At 50.6% G+C, this 25,256-nt stretch overlaps 2 protein-coding genes across 3 annotated transcripts in view; both read left to right on the top strand.

The window, feature by feature from the left end:
• Positions 1-7,705, top strand: part of ENTPD1 (ectonucleoside triphosphate diphosphohydrolase 1) — a 35,507-nt gene extending 27,802 nt beyond the window's left edge. For both annotated transcript variants that reach the window (XM_074907512.1, XM_074907513.1), the window contains exons 6-10: positions 587-823; positions 1,202-1,462; positions 2,524-2,643; positions 2,842-2,979; positions 3,135-7,705. In XM_074907512.1, coding sequence (XP_074763613.1) covers positions 587-823; positions 1,202-1,462; positions 2,524-2,643; positions 2,842-2,979; positions 3,135-3,341 — 963 coding nt within the window. In that variant the 3' untranslated portion in view covers positions 3,342-7,705. The remainder of the gene's footprint in view (positions 1-586; positions 824-1,201; positions 1,463-2,523; positions 2,644-2,841; positions 2,980-3,134) is intronic.
• Positions 7,706-11,499: 3,794 nt separating this feature from the next.
• Positions 11,500-23,706, top strand: CPN1 (carboxypeptidase N subunit 1). Its single transcript, XM_074908404.1, has 9 exons — positions 11,500-11,987; positions 14,996-15,192; positions 15,880-16,035; positions 16,521-16,703; positions 18,208-18,319; positions 19,038-19,177; positions 19,480-19,579; positions 21,486-21,604; positions 23,455-23,706. Exons 1-9 carry the CDS (start codon positions 11,765-11,767, stop codon positions 23,584-23,586), a joined length of 1,362 nt encoding a protein of 453 aa, XP_074764505.1. The 5' UTR covers positions 11,500-11,764; the 3' UTR covers positions 23,587-23,706.
• The last annotated feature ends 1,550 nt before the right edge of the window (positions 23,707-25,256 follow it).

The following is a 25,256-nucleotide window of genomic DNA, read 5'->3' on the forward strand; positions in this document are numbered from 1 at the left end:
AGGAGGGTGTCATAGGCACTATCTTCCATTGTAGGCCATTTACCAGATATCAGGAAGCTGCATATCTTGCCTCAGCCACTACTGTGAGTACATCCTGATACCAGTAAGTATCAGGATGTACCACTGTAGTCAGGCTTAAAGCATTGAAATAAAACACTAGTGTCTTTGATAACTTTGCTTGGGTACAGCATCCTCCTCACTTCCTGACCTAAAATATTTCTGTGCCTGCAAAGTTTGACAATGATTCTTTACTACTGAGCTTATAAACCATCTGGGAACTAAAACAGTAAGTTGACTGTTTTTTATCATAACAATTGTATTAGTTTTCATATTCTTAGTCCTCTTGCAAACACTCAGACATGATCCATCTTCTGCTTTTCTGAGCCTGCATCTTTCTTGTGTCTTGTTCCAGCTCTCATCTTGTGTCACTCTTCAGGTCTGCCTGCCTTTCCTGTGTTCTGTGTTTCTGCTTCTCTCCTCATAGGTCTTCCTCTTTTGTTTTTTTTTCTCCCAAAGAAATCTCCATGCCTGATGAAGCTGTTTTGCTTTGTGGTTGTTTTTTTGTTTTTGTTTTTTGTTTTTAAAGTCTGGCTGGACAAAACTTCTACATTCACTGAAATCCATAAGTGAGACATCAGGAGCACTAGACCTCGGAGGAGCCTCAACACAGATTACCTTTGTACCAAATGAAGTCTATTCTGAGTCCCCGGAGAACCTGCTCTACTTCCGTCTCTATGGCAAGGATTACATAGTGTACACACATAGCTTCCTTTGCTATGGGAAGGACCAGGCTCTGCAGCAGAAACTGGCCAGGGACCTACAGGCAAGTATATTTGTAAAGTACTACCAGTTTCAGGTGCCTTAATTCTTACGCATGGGATAGCAGGAGTACTGTGCTTAACTGAAGTACTTGGGGGAGGCAATGTTTCACCATGTCTGAGAATCCCAAACCAACAGCAGCTTCACAAAATATGGCTGAAAGTAATTTGCCCAGGGTCATACAGGGAGGCTGTGGCAGTACCCACATTTCCCAGATCACAGCCAATGCCTTAAACCATCCTCATCACTTTGACCATCCTCATGTGTGTATCTTGGTGTGATGTACTGTGACAACTGCCTTGTGGTCACCCTTCCTTGTGGCTCTTTCCCAGGGTGTTACTCTGGAGTGAAGTGTAACAGCTTGGATTGATTTTACTTTCAGACCATGGAGAACAGCAGCCTCTTTGATCCGTGCTTTCACCAGGGGTATCAGAGGACAATAAATATAAGTGACCTCTTCAAAAACCCTTGTACATCAGCCAAGAAAAAGCAATTCCCTTTCAGCCAGCTGTACATACAGGGAGAGGGGGATTATCAAAAGTGCCGAAGAAGCATCCAGAAGCTCTTTAACAAAACCAATTGTCCTTACTCTAGTTGCTCCTTCAATGGGATATACCTACCTCCATTACAAGGGGATTTTGGGGTAAGTCTTCACATTCTTCAACTCTTTATAACTCAGAATATCAGAAGAGCAGAAACTCGGAGTAATGCTAGAGTGTATTCTCCATGGCTGGAGCAGGGAATCATTTACAAGATGGCTTTTTGGACATGTAACTAGAATAGTGCTGCACTTGCTGTGAGGACAGCACATGTAAGAGCTACCCCAATAAATACTGACCTAGTAGTACTGCACTGTTCCCATTCTAACGCATCTCCTGTAGGCATTTCCTTGGGGTGCTTCATTTACCGATTCATGTTTCTACCAGTCTTTCCTGATGGCCAGGCAGGAGAGCCTGCTGCAGACCATGCATGGTACACTACTCCTGCAAACCTTGTCTCCTGAGGTTAATGGTGGTACCAGATCTGAAATTCATCGAGAAGTGTGTGAGCACTACTGAATCCAATCAGTCAGCTCACCTATCTGCTTCCCAGATGTGATAAGAAGACAGTGCACGCTCTGAACACACATCATGGGTGACATCACACTAAACACCAGTCCTAGAGCTGCAAGACTGCAGTAGCTGTGAGGCTTTCTGGGGAAACTGTTAATACTCCCTTGCCCTGTTCATAAACTGCCCCCTACCTATCAGCTATTGGCTATGGTCAGAGATTGTTTTTCTGGATTTTGGATTATATGATGGGGCTGTGTAGAGTCCTTTCAGTCCATCACCTCTGCTGTCCATGGTAATATTGGCTGCATGCTCATCTCGTTCAGTTGCCAAAATGGGATCATGGTTGTGATGACAAACAGTGTTCACTGTGTGCCACTCTGGCACCAGAGCATAGAGGAGAGGGATATACTGAACATCTTCAGGATGTGGTCAGTGAAGTCCCTACCTCCACCTTCCTTTTGGGGTCCTTAATTCTCATCAGGTCTGAGAGATGCCTCGAAATGACACTGCCGTTGTAAATATACCTACTTTTGTTTGTGTGATGTTGCTTCTTTTATTCCTCTATCTAAATAAAACCATTTCCTTTTCTGAGATTTCTGTTGTCCTGCTCATGCTGAGGCCCAGTCAGGTTAAAATACTTTTTTTCCTTCAGGCTTTTTCTGCTTTCTACTTTGTGATGAACTTTTTGAACCTGAGCAGTGAACAAAGCCCTGTTCCCCTGGACAAAGTGGCCAGCACCATTGAGAGCTTCTGTGCCCGGCCTTGGCATGAGGTGAGCAGTGCTTGTGACAGTGGGCTGGGGCTGCTGGGTTGCAAAAGCTGCTGATATTTTTATGTAGGATAAGTAGGTGGGGTAGCTTCCAAGGCAAGAGGGGAAAGATCCCCTCAGCACCTGCAGAGTTTGCTTAGGCACAAGCTGGAGCAGCAGGAAGCTGTCTTTTAACAGTCTGGTGACTTCTTCCTTCCCTAGGTGAAGACAGCATATCACCAAATAAAAGAAAAATACCTAAGTGAATACTGCTTCTCTGGAGCCTACATCCTCTCTCTCCTGGAAAATGGCTATGAATTCACTGAAAAGAACTGGCAAAGGATCCACTTCCTTGGAAAGGTATGTTGGGGGGCGGGGCGGGGGCTCTGACCCAGCAGCTATCTGCAACCTCTGCTGCACAGCTCAGCCATTTTTCTCCAGGGGTGCCACTGCCCCGACAATGCCACAAGCAGCCCCTGCACCTCAGCACTGATTCTGCTCCTCTCCCATTTCAGATTGGCAGCAGTGATGCGGGCTGGACCCTGGGCTACATGCTGAACCTGACCAACATGATTTCTGCAGAGGACCCCGCTGTGCCCCCTCTTTCCCACGGCAGTTACGTGGGGCTGATGGTGCTGTGCTCCCTTGTGCTGGTGTCTGTGCTCCTGTTTGCCTGGCTTCTCTTCCACAAGCCCAAGTGCCTGCAGAAGGGGATTGTTTAGGAAGAGACCTGGGAGGAGAGGGGCCATGTCACACTGTCTGCTCAGGGCTAGGAGACCCCAGCAGAGCAGCTGTACTGCAGAGCCCCTCTCACCTCTCACTGAAGCCACTGACTCTGTACAACAAGGGCATTTATTTCTTCTGACTCACACTTGCACTGACAGACATTGGGACATCAGGCTCACCACCTCTCTCTGCCAAGGACAGACAAGCGGGTGTCCCCTTCTTGAATGGGTCGTACTTTCATTCAATGAAACTTTGCTGCTTGTTGTTTTTTTGCCTTGTGCACAGCATTATAAAGAGAAAAGTGGCAGCAATCTTTGGGAGCCAGTGCTCCTGCAAGGGTAATCTCAGGGTCACACATCCCACTGAGCTCTTGGGTGCGATCACACACAGGGTGATCCTGTTCCTCCTCTGCTGAAGCTGTTCCCGAGAGCCCTTTCCGCACCAGCACACCTCCGCTTGCCTCCCCGCACCCTGAGCCCTCACAGCCCTACAGCCGGGTATGGCCATCTGCACCTGGCCAGCCCCTGAAGGCTGGCCAGGCTCCCAAATGCCACTCTGGGAAAAGAAGGGATGAGGATGAAGAAACTGAGTGTGCTGGTGACCATCAGCCCTTAGCTGGGCTCTGGTGGCTGTCTGCTCCTTTTGCAGGTGGCAAGAAGCCTCTTTCCCATGTCTTCCTGATGATGTTGCTGGACCAAAGCTGGCTCACTGTTACACTGAGCCATTCTGATGTCCCGAGGGTATATCAAGACATGAGTTCCCAGCCAGGCATTGCTGATTTTTGTAGGAACAGCTCATACTGGCTGAGGATCCTTGACCAGCAGTGAGTGCTTATGCCTACAGGGACTCTGGTGTGATCAGCCTCCCCGCAGGTATACACCCACTGAAGCAATCCAGTGTGACTGTGCTGATCATACAGCAGCCTCTGATCTAGGGAAGATGTTTGTTAGGTCGTATTCCTTTATAAATAGACAGCTGGCAGCAGTTTTAACCAGCATGAGCATGCACAGTTTGAACTACTCTTTCCACCAGCAAAATCGTTGAAAATTTGCCTTTCTTTCCTCATGGCTTAGGCTTATCCCATGACCAGAAGACCCAGGGCTTGTGAGTGCACATGCTGCAGCCCATCTTCTAGCACACAACTAGGGTGATGCCACTGATCAGGTCTATGAATCACTTCCATTTTCCATTCCTTGGTCAAAAAAAAAAAAAAAAAAAAAAAGGTAAGTCAGAAATCCATTTTTATGAAAACACTTGGAAACCACTGGTGCCTGTCTACCTCCCACAAAATCTCGGAAATCTCTTCTCCTAATGACCTGTAAGTGCTGGAGGCCAAAAGAAAGCAGATGTTGTGGAGAGAAAGGCATGGCAAACACACACCTTCACCTGTTTCTCCAGGCAAAGCTGTAGAAGGCATTGAAGGGATCAGGATGTACAACCCCAATAAAGCCTTTTCCATTAGGTAAGCAGACACAGGGCTGGGGGTTTTCATGCTCTCCCAGCCTGTCCCTCTGTATAGTGCAGGCTGGAAAATGTCCCCCAGTTGTTTCTATTTCATGCCTGGAAATAGGAGCTGTAACATTCTGAAGGACCTGAAGGTAAGGGAAAAATCTACCCTGTCTTGTGGTAAGATCTTTGGGCAGTTCATTTGTTCTTCCAAAAATCTGTCTTATTTTTGCTCTGAATTAGCTGGCTTCAGCTTCTGCTGGATCTTGTTCTGCCCATTTCAGAAAAACTGAGTAACTCTCTGCTATCAAAATCCCTTTTTCCCTGTTGGTGCTTGCAAGTCATCATTGTATCATATTAAATAGATTGACCTTCAATCTGTAAAGTGCTCTGTGCTGACCTCACTTGTAGCTCTTCACTTTTTCGAAAATTTTTACATCTTTCTGAAATTTGGACACCAAAGTTTTCATCAGTGAGTGGTAGTAGACTTGCTAGTAGTGTAGCTAAAAGTAATATCCTCTGGTTTTGATCGATATTTTATGTTCCCCATTCATACATCTCAGGGCCAGGTTTGCTCACCTAAGAGAAAGTTCTAGGGCCACTTTGTCTCGTTGGACTATTGCAACTTGGGCTTTTTTCCCAGACATTGCAGTCCAGAATGGCCACTGTCTCACACCATACATCATGCCTCAACATCAGCCTCCTCACCTTCCACACGGCTCCACTGAAACATGTACTATTCAAAGGATATTCCCCCAAGCAAGTGATCCAGATCAACCCGCAGATGACGCTGCCACACACCATTTGTTTGTCCATTGACCAGTTTGGGTTTGTCTCCAAATACAATGAAATGTTGGAATTCATCTGGAGACAGAATCTTCCTTCTGTTGTTTTCAGCAAAGATAGGTAGATGAGAGATTAACAGTAGTTTTTGGTCACAGATGGAAGGCATGCAGGAGGAGCACGTGATCAGAGCCGCTTCAGCTCCCCATTCAGCCACGCTTGCAACACACCGCATCCTATGCCACCTTCCTTGCATACAGTCTTCATAGCAGAGCAGGTGCCCTGGAGAAGCTCCGCACATGAGCTTGTGCATCCTTCATTCTCATGGACAGTGTGGAAACCTGCAGAATGGTAATTTCTCTCCTGAGACCCCCTCAGGGATCTGGAAGCTGCTTAGTCGTGTCCGTGATACTAGAACTGGCAGATCCATTGGGACATTTCAGAAATGGATGTAGAAACTCCATGTGGAAGCTGGTGTGAAGAGAAAGCCTGTGCCAGTCTGCTCTTCTGGTCCCTGCTAAGGGTTTATGCCAAAGGAGAAGTTCAAATACAGAACCTGGGAGAAGAGCTTTAGCAATGTTTTATATATTTATTGCAAGTCCCGTAGTATTAATATTGTTAGCTCTTGATTTTGGAGCTGGTATCTTTGCTTACTCCAAACTGCCTGCCTTCCTTCTGTTTTTTGGTTTGGATTTTGTATTTTTTAAAGCTGTAACTGTGACTTGAGTGCAACCTAAAGGCCCCAAACTAAGATAAATACAAAGTATGTTACATTATGTTTAAACCTTAGGACTTTTAGACCACATTTATGAGTCAATGTCTCCAGAAATAGAATTTCAAAGATGACACCAGATATGTAATTTAAAAATCACTTGATCAGGCTGAGGCTCCAGGAACTGGTTGACTGAAGGCATCCTATCAGGGTGAGACCCTTGCATATCACTGGCTGTACTTGAACCTTCCCAGAAAAGCATATGATTTTTTTCTTCCCATTTCTCCTGCTGTTGCAGGACTTTATCCATGGAGGCTACTCAAAATCCTTGGTCAAAGAGTTCAAGTTTAATGAACATTCATTTCTTTGCTTGTGTGCTGCATCTGACCCAGCTGTATTCACAGTCAAATGCGTGTTCCAGAGACACCCGATGCATATGATAGTGGGGGGAATTTCCAAATGTGCCAGTAATAATATGGTATCACTTCTCTTGTTAATGCAGTTGATCTGCCTCACTGATAATTATCTGTGCCTTATTTCTAATTTGATAGATTCTGGCTTAATTTTCAGCCACTGGCTCCTGTACAGTTTTGCTCTTCTGGGTTAAAGCATCTTTTAACACCACGTGTTCTTGTCTTGCAAATATTTATTCACTGATCAGCTCTGCCAAGCTGCCAAGACTTCAGAGCTTGGTCTCTTCTGTTTTGCCACAGGAAGCCCTGAGATATGCTGCAGCAAGGTGGGATGAGTGTCTCTGGTTTGGGTTTAAATGTTGAGTGGTACATTTTTGGGAAGGTTTCCTGCAGAGGGATGGGATACTTTTGCAGGGTGAGGGAGCAGTCTGGTCTCTCTGGGACTGATGACTTCCATGAACTTCTCTCATGTTCTCCCAGGTGTCGTGTTTGAGGCAAAACTATCAGTGAAACTGAGATTTTCAGGGGTCAAAAGAGAAAGCCTGGGTGCCTGGTAGCACACTCGCCTCTTGCAGCAAACAACCAGTCCCCACCACAGGCTCTAAATACACTGCTCCCCTCCCTGACACAGCCAGCTCCCCTCTGTTCATGGGCTACAGCTGATTTCTCTGGCCCTACAGCAAAGCGCAGATGGAAGAAAGCTCTCAGAAGTGGGGCCATCACCTCTGTGGTGAGAGGCTGATTTGCAATGTTGGTGCTGGCCAGGGCTCCCCAGCTTCTCCAAGAGCAGCTCTCAGCTGGATGCATGCCCCCTCCTCGTGCATCCCAATTCTTCCCATGCTCTGTGCCAGGGGGAACGTGCAGGCGCTGTGGGGCTGCATCATCGGGCTCAACAGCCTGTTGAGGAGAGGCTGGGGGATACAGAACCAAGGACAGGAGTCTCAACCACCCGGGCCATGTGCTTTCTTTTTGCCCCTCAGCCCAGATAAATGGATCTTTGTTTTGATGCACGCACAGATCTCTGTATCCTTATCACAATAAAGACTTCTGAACTGATGTCAGAAAAGTTTTCCTGCTGTTTTCCAGAAGATGGGAACTCGCCAGTAGTGGAACAGAGCTTCTGGCACTAAACATGGAAAAGTCCTGAGATGGGATTTCCTCTCTTGCCAGTTCTCTGCTGTTCTTCTGGGTCAGATCTGACATTCCCGATGGATGGGCAGCATCCCCTCCTGGCAAGGAAAGGCACTGTGGTCCTTCCTAGACGCCAGGCACCTTACAAGGGTGGTCTCACTCCTGGGAAGGCTGCTAGTGCCTAAATCCCATCTTTCCTTGTTTTAGCTTCACCCTGATCTCCCCTAAGCCACTTGTTCTCCCCTGCCGTGTACTGGAAGTCTGCGGTCCTCTGTCCTCGTTTTACCTCTCCCTCCCCCAGGCAACACCATTGGCATCATGCTGGCACAGCACCCCCGCACCCCCACCCCACCCCCCCCAAAACAGGTGAAGGATGGGGGGCCCGTGCCCCTCGTTTGCGGGGCCATGTGGCTGCATGCCTCTGCGTGCAGCCACAGCTGTAGCTCAGCCAAGGCAAACATGCTTGTCACGGTTCATCATTTTTCTTTCAGCACACACTCTCCCTCGTTTGCTCATTCTTATGACTCTTAGCTTGAACTTTCCTCAAATTTTCCAGTCTTCTCCTGGAAACAATACAGCCAGAATTAAAACGAACACACCAGGTGGAGTCTTTCCACAGCAGGCTCCAGAGGGATCGGCTCCTTGCTGCCTGTGACCCTCAGCCGCACAGCGATGGGAGGGACAGGGCTCGCATTCGCATTCCTCTCACTCTCGCTGCTGTGGCACGGCGCGTTCCTGCTTGCCCTCCTTCTCCCACTGCCTCGAGGTCTCTCCAGCTTTGAACATCTGGGGTGGGGATGATCCGTCCCAGATGTATTAGCCGCATCTTCCAAATTAAGTCTTTGTTTACTTCCTGCACTGTTTCTAAGAGCTAATGTCCTATATTGTTTGTTTCTGCTTTCATCAGTGTTTTTTAACATGTCCAAAGTTATTAATTGCTCAAAGCTTCATTAGCATGTTGTTTTCCTAGAATGTAATAAGAGCCATGCTAGGTCAGATCAGACAGGCAGCACATTGGCGCTCGTCTCCAGCTGCACACTGGGTGACAATTTAGATGGACATTTAGGAAACAGGCATGATCCTTCTCTTCTAGCAATCAAAGGCATAGGAAATTTGTGATCAAGTGATTGCTTCTGGATCTGCATAATTAATAGCTGTGGATGCCCCAGCTCTTTATGAATTCATCCCATCCTCTTTTGCACTCATTTAACTTTCAGCTTTGACAAGGTAATTTCATTGTGCCTTGTGTGCAAAACTATTTCCTTTTGTTTGATTTAAACCTGCTGTCTGATAACAGGCTGCTTCTATCCCTATGCTATGGATAATGCTGACTAATTCTCCAGACCTAGTAGTGTGTGAGATGCGTTCTCCGCCCACCCCAGATTTTGCTCATGGCTCCTTTTTAGGATCTAACGGTCTGGCATTTCTTTTTTTTTCTGTTGTTTCTCACATCAGTGTTGCTTGTCTCCATAGGAAAGTAAGAGCTTTTCTCACGTGTCCCTTGGCAGCACTGCAGCTCCAACTCTGCCACTGCTGTCCCAGGCTACTGAAAACACCCTGGGAAGGGAAAAGGGAGGGGGGAGACAGACCAAACATGGGGTTTGTGCTATTTTACTATAGCCCTGCCTAGCGCTCTCTGGCTGCCAAGTAACACTGGCTAGCACTGGAAACCTGCCCACCTCTTTCCCATTGCCTTGGTTGCTGAAAGCTGGGAAGGGAGCAGCTCCACGGGAACCCAGCAGCCCTGGAAGCAGCAATGTAAAGGAGGCGAGGGTATCTCTTACCACTGAGTGAGCTGCCAGCTCCACAAAATACCACCAGACATGGCTTGCTGTAGAGATAAGAGCTGTCCTACCATACCCATGCTCACCATGCCCTACCACAGTCTCAGCTACTTTTCCTTGGTTTTCTACAAGTGCTGGGAGAAGCTGGCACCTCCAGCACTGTCTCTTGTTGCCTGATTAAAGATGGGTGCAATGCCATTCCTGATCCTGAATGTGTGTTGCTCTGAGACTGAGTGACAAATGGGGATGTGGTGGGATGGAGCTTAAGTGGTATTAATAAGATATTAATAAGATTACTGATATCTTTACATATGTATAACATTCTTTTTCTGGTCATGTCTTCAAAAGATATTTGTTCAAAACAAGACTTTACACTTTTTTTTTTTTTTTTTTTTTTAAATAGGCCATAATTGAGAGGAGGGTGCTGTGCAGATGGGGCAGAAGACCAACAAGGCACAGGGACAGGGAGAGAAAGGACCATGATGGTGGGGCTGGGGCAGAAGAAAGTTGTGAGAAAGTCTGAGTAAGCCAAGCCAGTATCAGGCAAGTCATTTGCTTTGCCCACCAACCAGCACTGTTTGCATTAGAGGCTATAAACAGGGGCTCATTGGTTTTACCACTGTTTTTCTTGGGAAATTGAGGCAGAAAGGCGGTTGCCGGCCCAGGTGGATGTGGAGGACAGGTAGGAAAGCGGTGGTGCTGGGCAGCACTGGTAGAGGATGCTTTGCTGGGGAAGAGGCAGCTATAGCAGCCCTTGTCACAGGCATTAGAGCAACATGGAATGGATCCACCTCAAGGTTGAAGGGAAGGCAGATGTTTAGCATGGTACTGAGTACCCTGAGAAGCCCACTGCTGATGTCAGGAGAAGCTCATTTCTAGCATGGCCAAAGGAACCTTTTTCTTGGCATGTCCAGCCGTGATGGTAAATCTTTTGGCTGTTTAGGCTCACGTTTGGGCTCTGTGTCAGGGATGTCCTAACAAAGATCTCTGTCAGAGCTGCTAAGGTGCTGGAGTTTTAGCCCCCGGGGGGTGAAGGCTGCAAAGCAAGGCTGCCTCCCACAGCTGTGCCTGTCTGCCCAGGGACCCTGAGGTGAGCGCTGCCCACCAGGCAAGCGTGTACGTGGCAGAGGGGTGGAGAAGAACCAGCTTCCCCCAAATCCAGAAACAGTCTACAACACTTTATTAACAGACAGCAGAGCATTTTCATCTGCCTTTAGGCTGTTGAGCTTTTTTCTGTTGCCAGTTGCCCAGTGCCTGCTGGAGTTCATCATCATGCCCACTCACTCCCAGAGCACAGCAGGGAGACACCAGACTCTGAGCTGAGCTCTCCCTGCTGGTACCTGCTCAGCAGACACCACCACCGTCAAACCCCACGTTGCCCTGTCCTCCCCCTGCAACGTCCTAGCTCGGCAGTTTGGGGGGGCAGCTGAGGGGAGGGCGATGCGGTCGCTGTCTCCGATTATCCCGGGAGGAGCGGGACTGCCAGGGCACAGGGGCCGGGGCAGAGGGGCCCGCGGAGCCTGCAGCCGCCTCTCCCTCCGCTTCCCCAGGAGATGGGGCGGGAGAGCAGGCGCGGCTCCAAGCTGGCGGCCGGGCCCCGGGGGGGAGCGGCGGGAGCTGCCCGCGCCGGGCAGGCCGGGGCCGGGCAGGGCTGTGGGAGCCGTGCGGGCACCGGCGCCATCCCCACCCCGCTCGGCTCTTGCCCCACGGAAGGGCCCGGCGACGGGCATCACCCCCCCCCTCCCGCCGCCGCCCCCCTCTCCTCTCCCCCGCCCCGCCGCTTGCCGTGCGCTTGGCAGCCCCGACGCCCTCCGCAGCCAGTTTTCCAGCCCTGCGCTTCTTCTGCAGTGACAGCCAGTGGCTGCGGGGGCCTGTTTACTGTCCGGTTAATAAGTGAGCTGGAGCGGGGGGAAACTTCTCCGACGGCGGAAAGAGGGCTCGCCGGCGGGCGGGCGGGCGGGGGGAGCATTCCTGCACCGCGGGGCCCCGGCGCGCCCCGCTCCCGCCGCCCCCCGCCGCCCCCCGCCCGCAGGTGCAGGGGGCTGGCACTCGGGAACTGGAAAGAGCTGGTTGGAGTTTGCACTTTAAGCTCCCGGCTGGGAGGGAGCCGGGGGCTCGGAGCTGGTGCGGGCGCCCGGCGCCGCGGGAGGATGGCTGGGTGGCTGCGGTCCCTCGTGGGAGCCCTGACTCTGCTCGAGGTGGCGGCCGCCCTCAGCTTTCTCCACCATCGCTACGAGGAGATGGTGCAGGCCCTGTTCCGCGTGCAGAGCCAGTGCCCCTACGTCACCCGCATCTACAGCATCGGCCGCAGTGTCGAGGGCCGACACCTCTACGTGCTGGAGTTCAGCGACTACCCGGGCATCCATGAGCCCCGTAAGTACGGGGGGGACGGGGACAGCGATTCGGAGAGGCCAGGCTTCGTCACCACACTCCTTGCCACGAGGGACTGTTGAGGCGTGAGGCGGGGGGTATCTCCCTTTCCAGGCAGGACTCCCAGCGATGCTTGGGTGTCAGGCAGTGCCGGCTCTGGCAGGGACCCCGCAGCCATCCCAGGGACATGCACGTAAAACACGCATGCATGCAGTGTGCTTGCGTGAGCTGCAGCATGGCCTGGGCACGTACTTTGAACGGAGCTCTGATTTTTCAGCGCAAGCTAACGTGAGAACGTGGGCAAGACCCTCCCACCCCACTTGCTCTGCCACCCTCTCTCTCCCAAAACAGCATTGTGCAGACAGGGAGAGGCAGCACCCACCCTCCACCCTTTGCTGCTGGATAGTGGCAGGAGGGAAGAGTTTGGCCTTTCTTCCTCCAGGCCCCAAAACCAGGGGGACAGCGAGCGAGGGATCCCATCAGAGTGGGCTGGGGGCTCCCACCACCCAGCCAACCCCGCAGGCTATGCAGTCCCAATGGCCGGCCGGCCTCAGAGATCCCTACCCGCTGCCACGTGGCCCTGTGGAGCCTTGGCAGCAATGGCCCCTTGAGCTGCTGCCTGTGCGGCACAGAGACACCGCAGAGCCAGACTTTGCTGGCAGCCAGGTGCCTCTGGGGAGCTGAGGGGACCAGCTGGCTCTCCAGGCTGGGGGAATGCACACAGGGCATCTTGTGCCCCTGGGCAGAAGATGCGGACAGAGCTCTGCCTGCTTTTTGCAGGACCTTTTGACTTTTCAAATCCTGGCTGGTGTGGTTAAACTCAGGGGCTGACAAGTCCAGGCAACCTAGTCACATGGAAAACTGCTGGCAGTGTGGCAGAGGTGAGTGGGACCCACACCTGTGCCCCCTCAGCAGAGCAGCTCCCCAAACCCCACAGCATCCCATGTCTGGCAGCAGCTTGTCCAAGGATATGCTGCTCTGGGGGCATGCTGCTCCCCTCCTGCGGCCCAGGGTATCGCCTTCAGGGGTGCTGTGAGGTGGGATGTGGGGCTTCCCGCCCTGACCATCTCCCACCAGCCCTGTTCGGCACAGGGAAGCCTACGCAGCGCTGAGGACACCTCAGGCACCTCCACAGCACATCAGGGGCTGATTCAGAGCAAGGAGTGAGCAAAGGGCACTGGCAATGCACCACTGGATTTTAGACTTGCAGAACCACAGAGAGCAGCTGGAAGGGCCACAGGAGGTGATGGAGATTTCCCCTGCCCCAGACAGGCAGCATGGACCTGCAGCCGTGCTTGTAGCATGGACCACCCTCAGGCTGGCACTTTCAGGGTGTAGCATGAGGACTTCAGGAAACTGATCTCCCTTGAAGGTCATGAAAAGTATCTCCAAAAAGCAAGCCTAGAGTCACTGGGCTTATGTGCAGTATTAGGGCTTGTGTGTCCACGTGGGTAATGTTTGAGGGTCTGCATATTGAGAAGGGCTGACAAGTCCTGCTGCAGATTTGAACAAAGCAGAGAAAGAGAAATCCCTGCCAAGACCTTATTTTTTTAAATAAAGGCTGAACACATCCCCAGGACTTTTTTATAGTTTTTATAACTGGATTACCTAATTAAATCAGTTCTCATGTCCCTGAAATCTAACCAGGCCAAAACACGTTGGCCACCTGTGGTGTCCTGTGCTGAGGCAAAGCAATCAAAAGATATGGAAAGCAAAATCTTTCGACAAAATTAGAATTTTTTTAGAATCTAACTTCAGCGTGTCTAGATGCGGTGTCTCCTCCCTACATGGCAAAGGTTCGGGGGATTTTGGAAGCAGCACATGGGGCTGTGGTGCCTTTTGCCCCAGGGATCCTGACAGACACTGTACATGGCAGCAGGACTGCACACTGCCACTGCGAATCTGATCACTGCTGGTGGCCAGAAAACTCACAGGGCAATGGGAGTCTCAAGCTCTGGCAAGATGACATTTGTAACAACACCCTATTTTTTCCTCACCCTTTTGTATGAAGGTCAGGCTCTCTCTTTAACTGAATTCCCCTGATGTCTCTCATCCATCCAGCCTGAAATGGGACATTTTGTTTTCCCACAAGTAGCTGCTTTAAAAAACTCTCTGGGAAAGCATAATCCGTCCCTCATGCGTGCTGCCTCTCCTTCAACAAAGCAGCAAGTCCTGTTCTGAATACTGTCTGCCTGTGGTCTCTGAGTCTGTATTTTGAGACCTCATTTTAGAAAAGTCAGTGGCAAAAGACCTTTTTGCTCATACTGGAGCTGCCCAAGGAACAGTTTGATCCATATTCAACTCAGACACTGAGGGTTTCTCCAGGCTCTCGTCCCTGTCCCTTTAGGGTGAGGAAGCACCTAAACCCTTTCCTTGGAGGCGGGTAAAGGGGAGGGAGGGAGGAAACTGCTGCTGCTTCCCACGAGCATGGAAGTGAGGGGCTGACAGCAGCAGCCAGAGGCAACTGTGCTCTTCCAGTGAAGGAGCATGGCTCTGCCTGAGACAGGGATTGATTTTATCCTGCAGAGTAATGAAAAGCTCCTTAAAGCATGCAGAGCCAGGAATGTGTTCTGCTGGTGATAGGCACTGAGAGCAAACTGCAAAGGGCAGAGGTGGGACAAATGGCCTGTCCCCCCCCCACTGCCACCCACCACAGAGCTGGGAGGCCCCAGCACCCCAGGGCTCAGGGTGGCAGCAATCCTGCCAGTGCTGCCTCTCCCCAGACCAAGACAAAACCTCCTCTAAATACATCCTCTTGTGTGCTCCAAAGGGAAGCAGCAACCCTGTGGAGAGCCTGAGCTGTTCCCAAAGATGCTGTGGCAAAATGGAGGGAGTCTATATGAGAAAGATGCCACTTTCCCTTATCGAGGTTTGCATTTTCCAAGGGTAGAGGCCATTTCACACCATTTATTGGAGGTTCCCTGGGCTTGCCCAGGCTCCCTGCAGTAGGAATTGGCCCTTCTGCCCTGTTCGAGCCCTGGCTGATGATGTCACTCTCTTGCTCTCTCCAGTGGAGCCAGAGTTCAAGTATGTTGGGAACATGCATGGGAACGAGGTGCTGGGCCGTGAGCTGCTGCTGCAGCTCTCTGAGTTCCTGTGCGAGGAGTACCGCCGGAGCAACGAGCGGATCACCCGCCTCATCCACGACACGCGCATCCACATCATGCCCTCCATGAACCCCGATGGGTACGAAGTGGCTGCCAAGCAGGTACCAGGCAGCGATCGCCTCCTTCAGCCGGGTAGGGGCAGGAAGCCCTTCAAATCCCTGCGGGATCCCCTTCACCATTGTGGCTATGGGGAGGGGGCATCCTTCCTTTTCATGCCCTGCCAAATTTGTCCCCCTCAACTGGTGTCACTGCTTCTCACCTCCCGTGCCCAGAGCTTGTGCTGTGTGTCCTGCCACAGGTGACCCTGGCAGGTGTTGAAGGAGGCTTTGTACACCTGTCTTACCTGCCCCAGACATTTTTTGTCACAGGAGGGTCACTGCAAATCCCCTGTCCTAGGCTGGGATAGTGGCAGCTGAATGCCACTATCATGAGCAGACAAGGGACATGAGGGATGGGGTGGGGGGAAGTCCTCTAATCCCCCCCTCCAAAAGGTCACCCTTTTCTTTCTACTGCTAGACCTCAGGGAGATATTTTATTCATGGCTCTTTCAGTTGAGGCAAATTGTTTATTTGGCTTGTGCCTTACTCTGTCACCCTGGAAAATGAAGATATTGTTACTGACTTCCCCTGTCAGTACCAATAATCTTTACTGTCCTGACAGCAATAACACACATGTTGCGATTCAGAGGCACCGAAGTGCCGTTACGACGGCCGGTCCCTGCCGCTCTGATACCCAGCCTGCCTGTGCCCACCCTGTATTCATCCCCGTGATGCACCTTTGCCCCACAGGGCCCGGACAGCAACGGGTACTTGACAGGGAGGAACAACGCCAATGGAGTGGACTTGAACCGCAACTTCCCTGACCTCAACACATTCATGTACTACAGTGGGGAAATCAGTGGGCCAAATCACCACATCCCACTGCCTGACAACTGGAAAAGCCAGGTACCAGTTTGGGATGCTGGAATCCTCTTAGAGTGGCTCAGCATGCACACAAATATACTGTCCTTTGGCTTGCACAGTGCTTGTGTCCTTCTCTATGCCTTCTGCATGCAGAGAGATGTGATATAATCCTGTCCCGTATCACAGTTCACACCTCTGCCAGGAGGAGATGCTGGCACCATGGCCAGCCTGGGGAGAAGATTGCAATGCATGGGACAGAAGACAGAAGAGGTGGCACATGCTGGCTAATGCCTGCACCTCAGGTTTTGGGGCTGCATCAGGACAGTTGTAGCAGGGTATGCACAGAAGGAGCCTGCTCTGTATATCAGGGCAGGTGGTGGAAAACGGAGGAGGCTGCAAGGAGTGAAGCAGGCCAATTGTGGGGCAGGGTCTGATGTGACTGATTATGCTGCAGCCTGTGTGGAGCGACGGCTGGCCCAGAGGTGGCTGAGCTCTTCTTCCTGTCCCCATCCCTCTTCTCCTCACAGGTGGAGCCAGAAACGTTGGCTGTGATCCAGTGGATCAGCAGCTACAACTTTGTGCTCTCGGCCAATCTGCATGGTGGAGCGGTGGTGGCAAATTACCCCTATGACAAATCTCAGGACCAGCGGTTCAGGAGCCACCGGCGCACGGTCAACACGCCTACCCCTGATGACAAATTGTTTCAGAAGGTGAGCCTGGCCCCAGCAGGCGAGGGCATTCCCGCAGCCCTGGCAGGGTGCAGTGTGCATGAGCTGGCTGGGAGTCTCTGGTCACTGCCTCATGCCGGAGCTGAGCCAAGAAACGTGTTGGAAGTAACTGTTAACAGACTACGGCATTTCTGCCAGCCACAGGCTCGTGAGCCAGGTCAGGGCAGTCCCACTGTGAGCCAGCCCCACCACACAAACAGGCCAGTCTTAACCTTTGGGAGCCCCTGCCTCGTCCATGCCCGTGCTTGGGTTCCCTGTAACCCCAGTACCACCAGTGTCTTCAGTACCACCCTGCTCTTCCAGAGCCAGAGCTTGCCCCCAGCTTTGCTGCACCATTGCAGGTTTTTGTTAGAGAGGTCTGCTGATTTAGCTGGAGGTCTGCTGAGAGCAGGATAAGGGAGGCGGGTGCCCAGGAGGGGCTTGCAGATGGTGAAGAGTAAGAAATACAACAAAAAGAGCACCAGGAGCATAGGCAGACATCAGGGAATGTATCAGTCCGTGCTGCTGATCCTGCTAGTACTAGCCTGTGGTTTTTCTCCATTGTTAAGATGTCCCAGAAAACAGTGCCTTCAGTCACTGCTTCCATTAGGAAACATCCAGCACAAGAATAAGCAAGTCTGCATTAGAACAGTTAATGAGAAAAATAAGTGTGAGCTGGACTTCAGCCTTCTCTGGAAGCAGAGGCTGTGTAGGAGCTTGCCAGGACCTGCTGGGAGCAGGGCTGTGCTCGTACCCAGATGTCGAGAGGCTGCAGTCTGGGGCGTAGGCTAATGATACCCATATCACCTCAGAAGTCAGAAATGTAGTGAAGTAACTGTTTTCCTGTTGACAGAATGAGATTACACCAGCATCTGAACCATAATACAAAGGTATAGAATTTGCATTAGAAAATGCAAACACTGGTCTCTCTTAAACTGTGTTTTACTTGTGTAAAAGGCCCAATTTTAGCCCTGCCTTCATGTCTAAAAATAAGCAGTAATCTTAATAAGGGCAATAAACAAGTTGTTGCTAGAACCAGAAGTTGCCCAAACTCTTTCCTAATCCAAATTCCCTTCATATATATGGTATTTGTGTCAGCACTGATACTGGTTAGTTTTTCTCACATCCCTTCTCCCCCTGTTAGTGCCTTTTGCTGTGTGTGAGGCAGCACCAATGGAGCTGGGTGACCCAGCATGGGCCCAGTGCCCTCTGCTCCCTCTTATCTCAGCAGGAGCAGAGCAGAAGCCACCTGTGCCATCAGTAAGCCTCCATCTTGCCAGATTTCTGCTCTTCCTCCTAAACTTTCATCTGCCTACATTTCATAGAGGTTCTGGACACCTCGTGTTGTATTCCAGAGCAGTAAAATGCAGGAGCTGTCTCCTGTCTGACTTCCCTCACAATTTCCCCAGTGAAGCCTGTGCAGGAGGGATGATGTTTTGCCCAGAGCCGGGCAGGGTCCCTAGCTGCATGGTGCTGGAGCAGTGACCACTGGCTGCTCTCTCTCTAGCTGGCCAAGACCTACTCATATGCCCACAGCTGGATGCACCGTGGCTGGAACTGCGGGGACTACTTTGCCGATGGGATCACAAATGGGGCATCCTGGTACTCGCTCAGCAAAGGTAAGGGCTGGGCAGGTGAGCACCACCCACAGCAAGGTGTTGAGCTGAGAAGAGGTGAAAGGATAGATGAGAAAACTCAGAACAAGATGGGTTGGAGAAGGGCTGCGGCGATAGCACTGTGCCTTTTACTAGACATCATTCTGGTGTCTGTATCTGAGACCAAGAAATGGCTTGGGAAGACTGGAAGTGGCTTGGGAAAGAACCACAGAAACAGCCAAGGTCTGCAGAGACCTACTGTGTGCTGCTGGACAAGGGAAGCATTAATCTGTTAGCGTATTTGAAAATGCTATGGCATAACTCCATCAAGACCCAAGACCAAAGGGAAGACATTTCTTATAGCTGTTGGCTCATGAAAAGTCTAATTAAAAAAGGCGTGTTGAGGAAACTGAAAGTCAGCAAATTAGACTAGAAGAAAAACTGAAGAGGAACTGGAAAGAGATATATAGCCCCTGTAGTACCCAACGTCCATGAGGTTCTGAAGGCAGAGTGGTGAATGATCCAGCTGAAGGACAGAGTCAGGCAGCCACAAGGGGAGGGGGCTGCATGGGGGGAGAAGGCTCTAGTTGTGCTGTCATGCAGGGAGGAGGCAGTACGTGCAAAGTGAAGAGGGAGAGTAGGACAGTTCTGGTGAAATACAAACAGGGGCCAGGATGCCTGGGCCACAAGAGTGGGGAGGGAAGGGGGGCCATTCCCCTGGCCACAAGGTCTTCTCTTCCAGGCATGCAGGACTTCAATTACCTCTACACCAACTGCTTTGAAATCACCCTGGAGCTGAGCTGCAATAAGTTCCCCCCTGAGGAGGACCTGGAACGGCAATGGATGGCCAACCGGGAGGCCCTTGTTGCTTTCATTGAAGAGGTAAGGGGCCAGTCCTGAGACCCACACCCTTCTCCTGCAGGCCACCATTGGCCCTGATGATAGGGGACCAGTAGGCACTAGGAGTGGAAGGGAGGTGGTCATGGAACTCACTGGGTGCTCTAGTTGGTGGCCTTTGAGAGGCTGTTGTGTCCTAGACTGGCTCTGCTGGGGGGAACCAGGAGAGCCAAGGATCTGGAGAAAGGTGGGTTTGTCCCCAGAGCTCTGCCCTCCTCCAGTGCTTGGCAATACCCTCGTGAGTGAAGGAGGGTCCTTGACCCAGCAGTCTGTCTCCCTCCCTGCAGGTTCACCAGGGCATCAAAGGGATGGTGTCAGACGAGAACAACAACGGCATTGCAGGAGCAGTGATTTCTGTCCAGGGAATCAGCCATGACATCACCTCTGGTGGGTTGTCAGTCCCCTTGCATGCTGTCCCTTTTGGATACAGCCTCTCAGAGGCTATCTGGGCATGTGGGAGGAGGTTAGCAGGCGAGGCTGTAATATGTGTGGCCAGCATGGTCTACTTCCCAAGAGAACTAACTGTGAGAAATGTGCCTGTGCATCCTGGCTCAGGGAGTGCTTAGGAAAGCTTATGAAAGAAAGATGTGAGAACTGGAACACAAACCTTATTGTAAAGTACTTCAGAGAGTCAGCTCCTGTTTTACCTGAAGGAAATACATTTGTATATAACCAAAGAAAAGATTGAGGGAAAAATCTACTCAAGTAGACAGTAGCTGGTAGTAAAGAGCACGATGGCAGAACAATGTGAAAGATTGAAAGTTCAAGCCAGACAAATTTAGCCTGAGAATGAAGTGCCACTTTAGTTTATCCAAGCTGTGGTGGTTTCTCATTTGCTGGCCAATTATAACCTCCTTTTCATAAACACCCTTCTCCAGCTGGACCAGACATTAGACTGGCTGCAGAAAACAGCTGATATTCCAGCTCTTTAGAGGTCAGACTATCAAATCATCAGAACTCCTTCTGGCCATAGGTCTGTGACTCAGTAACACTCTAATGTTTGGCACTTACTATGCCAACCTCTATAGGAAGGTGGAGTATGCAGGAGGTCACAATCAGAGTCACTGGCTGCAAAGGGCCCCCTGAGGTCTCCTGTCCAACCTCCTGCCTGGAGCAGGACTGTCCCCAACATTGGCTCTGATCAGCCATTGCTCCCTCCAGCTGATTCTCACTGATCCCCAAGGATGGAGATTTCACAGCCTCCCTGCTGTCCTGTGCCAGGGCTGCACCACCTTCACAGTAAAGCTGTGCTCCCTGATACAGCCTGAAACTCTCAAGCAGCCATCTGTGGCTGCTGCCCCTCCTTGTATTGTCTGGCACTGCTCCGAGGAGTTTGGTCCCATCACCTTTGTAGCTGCCCTTCAAGTAACTGTTGGCTGTGAGCGGATCCCCCTCAGCCTCCTCCCCGCCAGGCTGAGCCCACCCAGGTCCCCCAGCTCTTCCCGTGGGGGCTGAGCTCTCCCTGTGGGTCAAGAGCTGTGGTTCTCCCATATCTCTCTTGACCTGGGGGCACCAAAACTGGACACGGTATCCAAGTGCAGCCTCCCTGGGGCTGAGCAGAAGGAGAAAACTCTTCCCTTTGACCTGCCAACCACCCTCTCTGTTTTTCCCTTGGGAGCCCCTGACTCATGTGTCTCACTCATTCCAGTTAGCCCCACCTAAGCCAAAATAACACAGGCTGCCTATAATGATTACTCAAATTTGCAACACCCGTCCAGTTCCATAGATGGGAATATACTCAAATTATCAAAGTAATCCATAATGTGCTGCTGTCCCCTGTCCCCAACCACACCAGTACGGTCTATCAAAGGGCTCCTGGGGCTTCCTTTATACAGAGAGAATCGGAGCAGCTGAACTGATGAGCAATTAAAACACTGCTGATAACCCAAATGTAGCAAAATTGTATATGACAGGACTTAGAGAGTGCATTATGCATAAGGAGTCAGACTGGACCTGTAATTGCACTTAGATCTGCTGTCATCTGACTGGTGAGCGCTCAGATTTGCAGCCTCCCTGCACAGGCAGAGCCAACGCCACTGTACTGTCCCCTTTCATTTGACATTTACTTGCAGACTTACCTCTACTCTGTGGCACTAATGAGACATGACTTGCAGTGTACCAGTGTGAATCCAGCCTTGCAGTAGCCAGCAGATTTGGAAGGAAGGCCAAAAATTGCCTGGGTTTTGAAGGCTACACATCCTCGAGGAAGTACACTCAGCAAGACCTACTGCAATATCTTTTGCTCTGCTCCCTGTGCATCCCGAGTGCTTTCTCTTTCCACCTTGTGTTTCAGGTGATATGGGGGATTATTTCCGGCTGCTGCTGCCTGGCACTTACACTGTCACAGCCTCTGCAGAGGGGTACCAGCCCCAAACGGTGACAACAACAGTGGGCCCAGCTGCACCTTCACTGGTGAGTCAGGCTGCATAGTCATGACGGTGTCTCAAAATGTGGTCATCCCAGGTAGAAGAAATTCAGTGGCAGATGTCTAGTGAACAGTAGAGAAAGAAGATGAGATGTAGAGCATTGCCAGTGGTTACAGGCTCTCTGCTTTGGCAGACACAGCTCATAGAGAGGGACAGAGTAAGTCAATGCCCTGTGCCTCTTGATTCCTTACTGAGGGCTTGCAGCAGCACTGGGCTGCAGTGCCCACTCCTGTGTGTCCCTCTGCCTCTTGGCTAAGGGGAAAGCCCCTGGCTGGCTGGCTGGGGTTGCTGCTCTTTAGCTGTCCCTGTATCCTCCTCACTCTCCAGGACATGATGATGTGGAGACAGCATCTGTTCCCTGAGGCTCTGTTACCCCCTGGCTCTATGGGTTTCAGTGCTCTGCTATCATCTGCATCCTGCCTGGGAGCAAACACATTATCATACTTGTAGCAGGAGGCTGAAGTCTGCCTTTTTTTCTGCTGGGAGCACCCAAGGCATATGAGAACCGTGTGCCAACAAAGAATGGCCAAGTACCTTTGGGATATGAAGTACTCTGGATACCAGTGTGTCCCCTACAGCGCCTTTCTGAGGGCAAGGCTGGACAGCTAGAAATTGATTATAAAAACAGTGAGTGGTGATTCCTGCCCCTGCTGTTGCCTTGTGAACATGGTGGGACTGCAGATGCCACCTTCTTTAAGGACCAGCAAGAACCCCCTGGCTGCAACATCCTGGCACATCATTTGCTTCACTGCATGTACACTGGTCAGGCTCTGCCATAAATACACTGCGGTGGTTCTCCCACCCTCCTTCTCTTCATCCCACCCTACTGAGCCTCTGAAGTTCTTCCAGAGTTGCCCTTTTCTCAGGATTAGAAACCTTCTAATTTTCATCCTAAATTTATTTATGGTCAGTTTATCCCTATTTGTTCTTATGCCAGTGCTGTGCTTTAAATAGCTCCTCTTCTTCCCTGGTATTTATTCCCTGATGTATTTATAGAGAGCTGTCAAGCCCAGTCCTAGCCTTTGTTTTGCTCTTTGGCTTTCCTTTTTAAAATAGATTTTCCTTTTACCATGTTACTGTAGAAGACTGATTTGTTCCCTGATGGTCTGATTTTTGCAGATCTCCCCCCACAGCAGCCCTCCTGTCCCCATTTCCCTCTGCCCCTGCAGCACCTCCCATACCCACCGTTCACCCCATCCCTCCCCCAGAAAGTCCACACAGCCCCATTCCAGTTTGTGTTTTCTGTATGGCCTCCCCATTCCCCATTTCTCTGATGCTGTGTCCTGCATGCTTCTTGACCCCTTCTCCTTGTACCTGCTTGCATGGCTATAGTGGATGGTGGTTTCTTTCCTGGATTTTTTTTGGTCTGGATCTACTGAAAGCACTGGTTGCTGAAAGACTGCTTAAGCAGGATGCAGCTAACAAGATGCAATTGAAAAAGACTGGTTTAAACCATCCTGTGTATTAAATATTCACAGAGATGCAAAGCAATGCTATTTCTCTACTCTCTTGTGAGAAGAGATGAAGAAAGATCACAATTCAGTCCCTCGCCTTTCACAGCTCATTTTATAAGGACATCATATTGCCACAGGAGCAACTCTGCATAAGAAATGTAGCTGATTGTTGGTACAACAATTCCACAGGAAACAAAAAATAATGTTCCCAGCTCATTTAAGAACTGAGTTCCCATTGTATCGTAATACTAGCTAAGGCCTGTTATTGCTTGTCTTGGCCCAAGAGTCAGCTTTGAAGGCTAGCAGCAGAGGCATGTCCTGCAGACCCCTGAGCCAGCAGAGCATCCACCGTGTTACACGATTATTTTTGTTCTTTCTTCAGGTGCATTTCCGGCTCAAACAAGATGTGGTGAGGAAGCCCCTGGAGCGTAAAGCCTCAGGCACACGCATGAACAACAAAGCCCTTCAGAAGAAGGTAGTGCCAAGAGCCACCCGCCGGGGGACCCAAAGATGAGGACAGCTCACTTGGCTGAGAGCTGAGGGAAGCCATTTATACGAGGCCTGGCTGATGACTCCAGCCAGTGAACTTTCCAACAGTCCAGCATGAAGCTAGCCCAAATTATTAGGTTATTAAACGAGGAAGTATTTAATCCCTGAGAAAATCGTGAAGTCATTCACAACAAAATGTGCCTGGGCCGCAGTTCCCCAGGCAGTGTGTCTGTAGCTGCTGAGCTTTTCTCCTGCACTCACTCCATATTGGAGAGCTCTGCTCCCTTTACTCCTGGACTCAGTTGCTATAGCCCACATGAGATGCCCAGACGTAGTGCATACCAGGGAGAATGAATCCAGTCCCTAGTCTTTGGTTGCTGCACTCACAGGCTGGACACGTGAATCCTGGCACTGGTCCTCTGGGTGCCAATGCCATGCTTCTCCCTCAGATAAGGACGCTTGCTGCCTGTAGACCCTGAAGTTAGCAGGTCAGTGATGTGTCCAACTCTGAATACAGTTTGTACCCCCCCACAGCAGAGCTATTGCTGGTTGGTAACACCACAAGTAGGAATGCAGCACTGGGAGGGGGTGGTCCAAGGTCATCTCCTGGCTGATGTCACATTTGTCTTGATGTGCAGATGGGACTTTCTGGTAGCTGGTTTGGATTATTTGTAGTCAGACAGGCTCAAATGATACATACTGGTCAAAGCCAAGGATTATCCCATCTCCTTATGTCTTCAAACCCAAACCAGATGGCTCACTGCCTTCTGGTCTGCTTTAGCCAACACAAACTATTAGTCGGAGCACAGGAGCAACTAGGTGAGGTCTGACAACTGGTGATGCATAGTTGATTTGATGTTCCTTTGAGAGAAATACCCTGAACCTTGGTCTTGTCAATGTGCAACAGGGAGGTGGATGCTTGATGCCAGCAGTGTGTTGTGCAGGTGCAGCACAAGCCATGTGAGTTGTAATTGCATTAGGGAAAACATGATCCATAGTTCATTGAGGTGGGGTGCTAAAGGCTGGGCCTTAAAATGCTGCTTAGGCTGCCTGAGCAGGTTTGGAGTGGAAACAAGAGTAGAAACAAAGCTGGTTATTTACATGGTAAAAATATCTTAGGCAGGAAAAACCTTTCTAGCATTCTTCATAGAAAATAACTCCAGAGGGATAAACAGTCCCTCCAATGTGCTCTAGAGATTTTTTTTTGCTTGGCTGGTTATCCCAATCCCCCCCATACAGCCCTCCATAGTACTGGCTCTCTCCATGTCTCAAGCCTGTCTAGAAAGTGTCCACCAGATATCCCCTTTCTCCTCCTCTTTTGCAAACATCTCTTCATCTCTTGTGAGCAACCTCTGCCACCCTACTGCACAGGCAATATTCTGTACTTCATCCCTCACTGTCACCTCCTCCTCCATCTCTGCTACAAGATGCTAGTGGCATTTTCAGCCCTAGCATCACACACGCACTCTTGTAGCTCTGTCTGCTGACAGAAGCTGTTTCTCTGTCGTGCCTGTTCTTGTAAAGGCAGAGCAAATTGTCCCTTGCAGGGTATTTATACAGGCTATTGTAAAAAAAGTGCACACCAGGAATGGTAGTGCACTTAACCGTGGCTGTGGGTGATTTCAGTTTGCAGAGGCCAGTGTGGGCTGGAGGCACTGGCCAGTTCCACATTCACAACGAAAGCTGAATTCAGAT

The sequence above is a fragment of the Athene noctua genome, chromosome 5, assembly GCF_965140245.1.
Source record: "Athene noctua chromosome 5, bAthNoc1.hap1.1, whole genome shotgun sequence".
NCBI classification, from domain to species: Eukaryota; Metazoa; Chordata; class Aves; order Strigiformes; family Strigidae; genus Athene; species Athene noctua.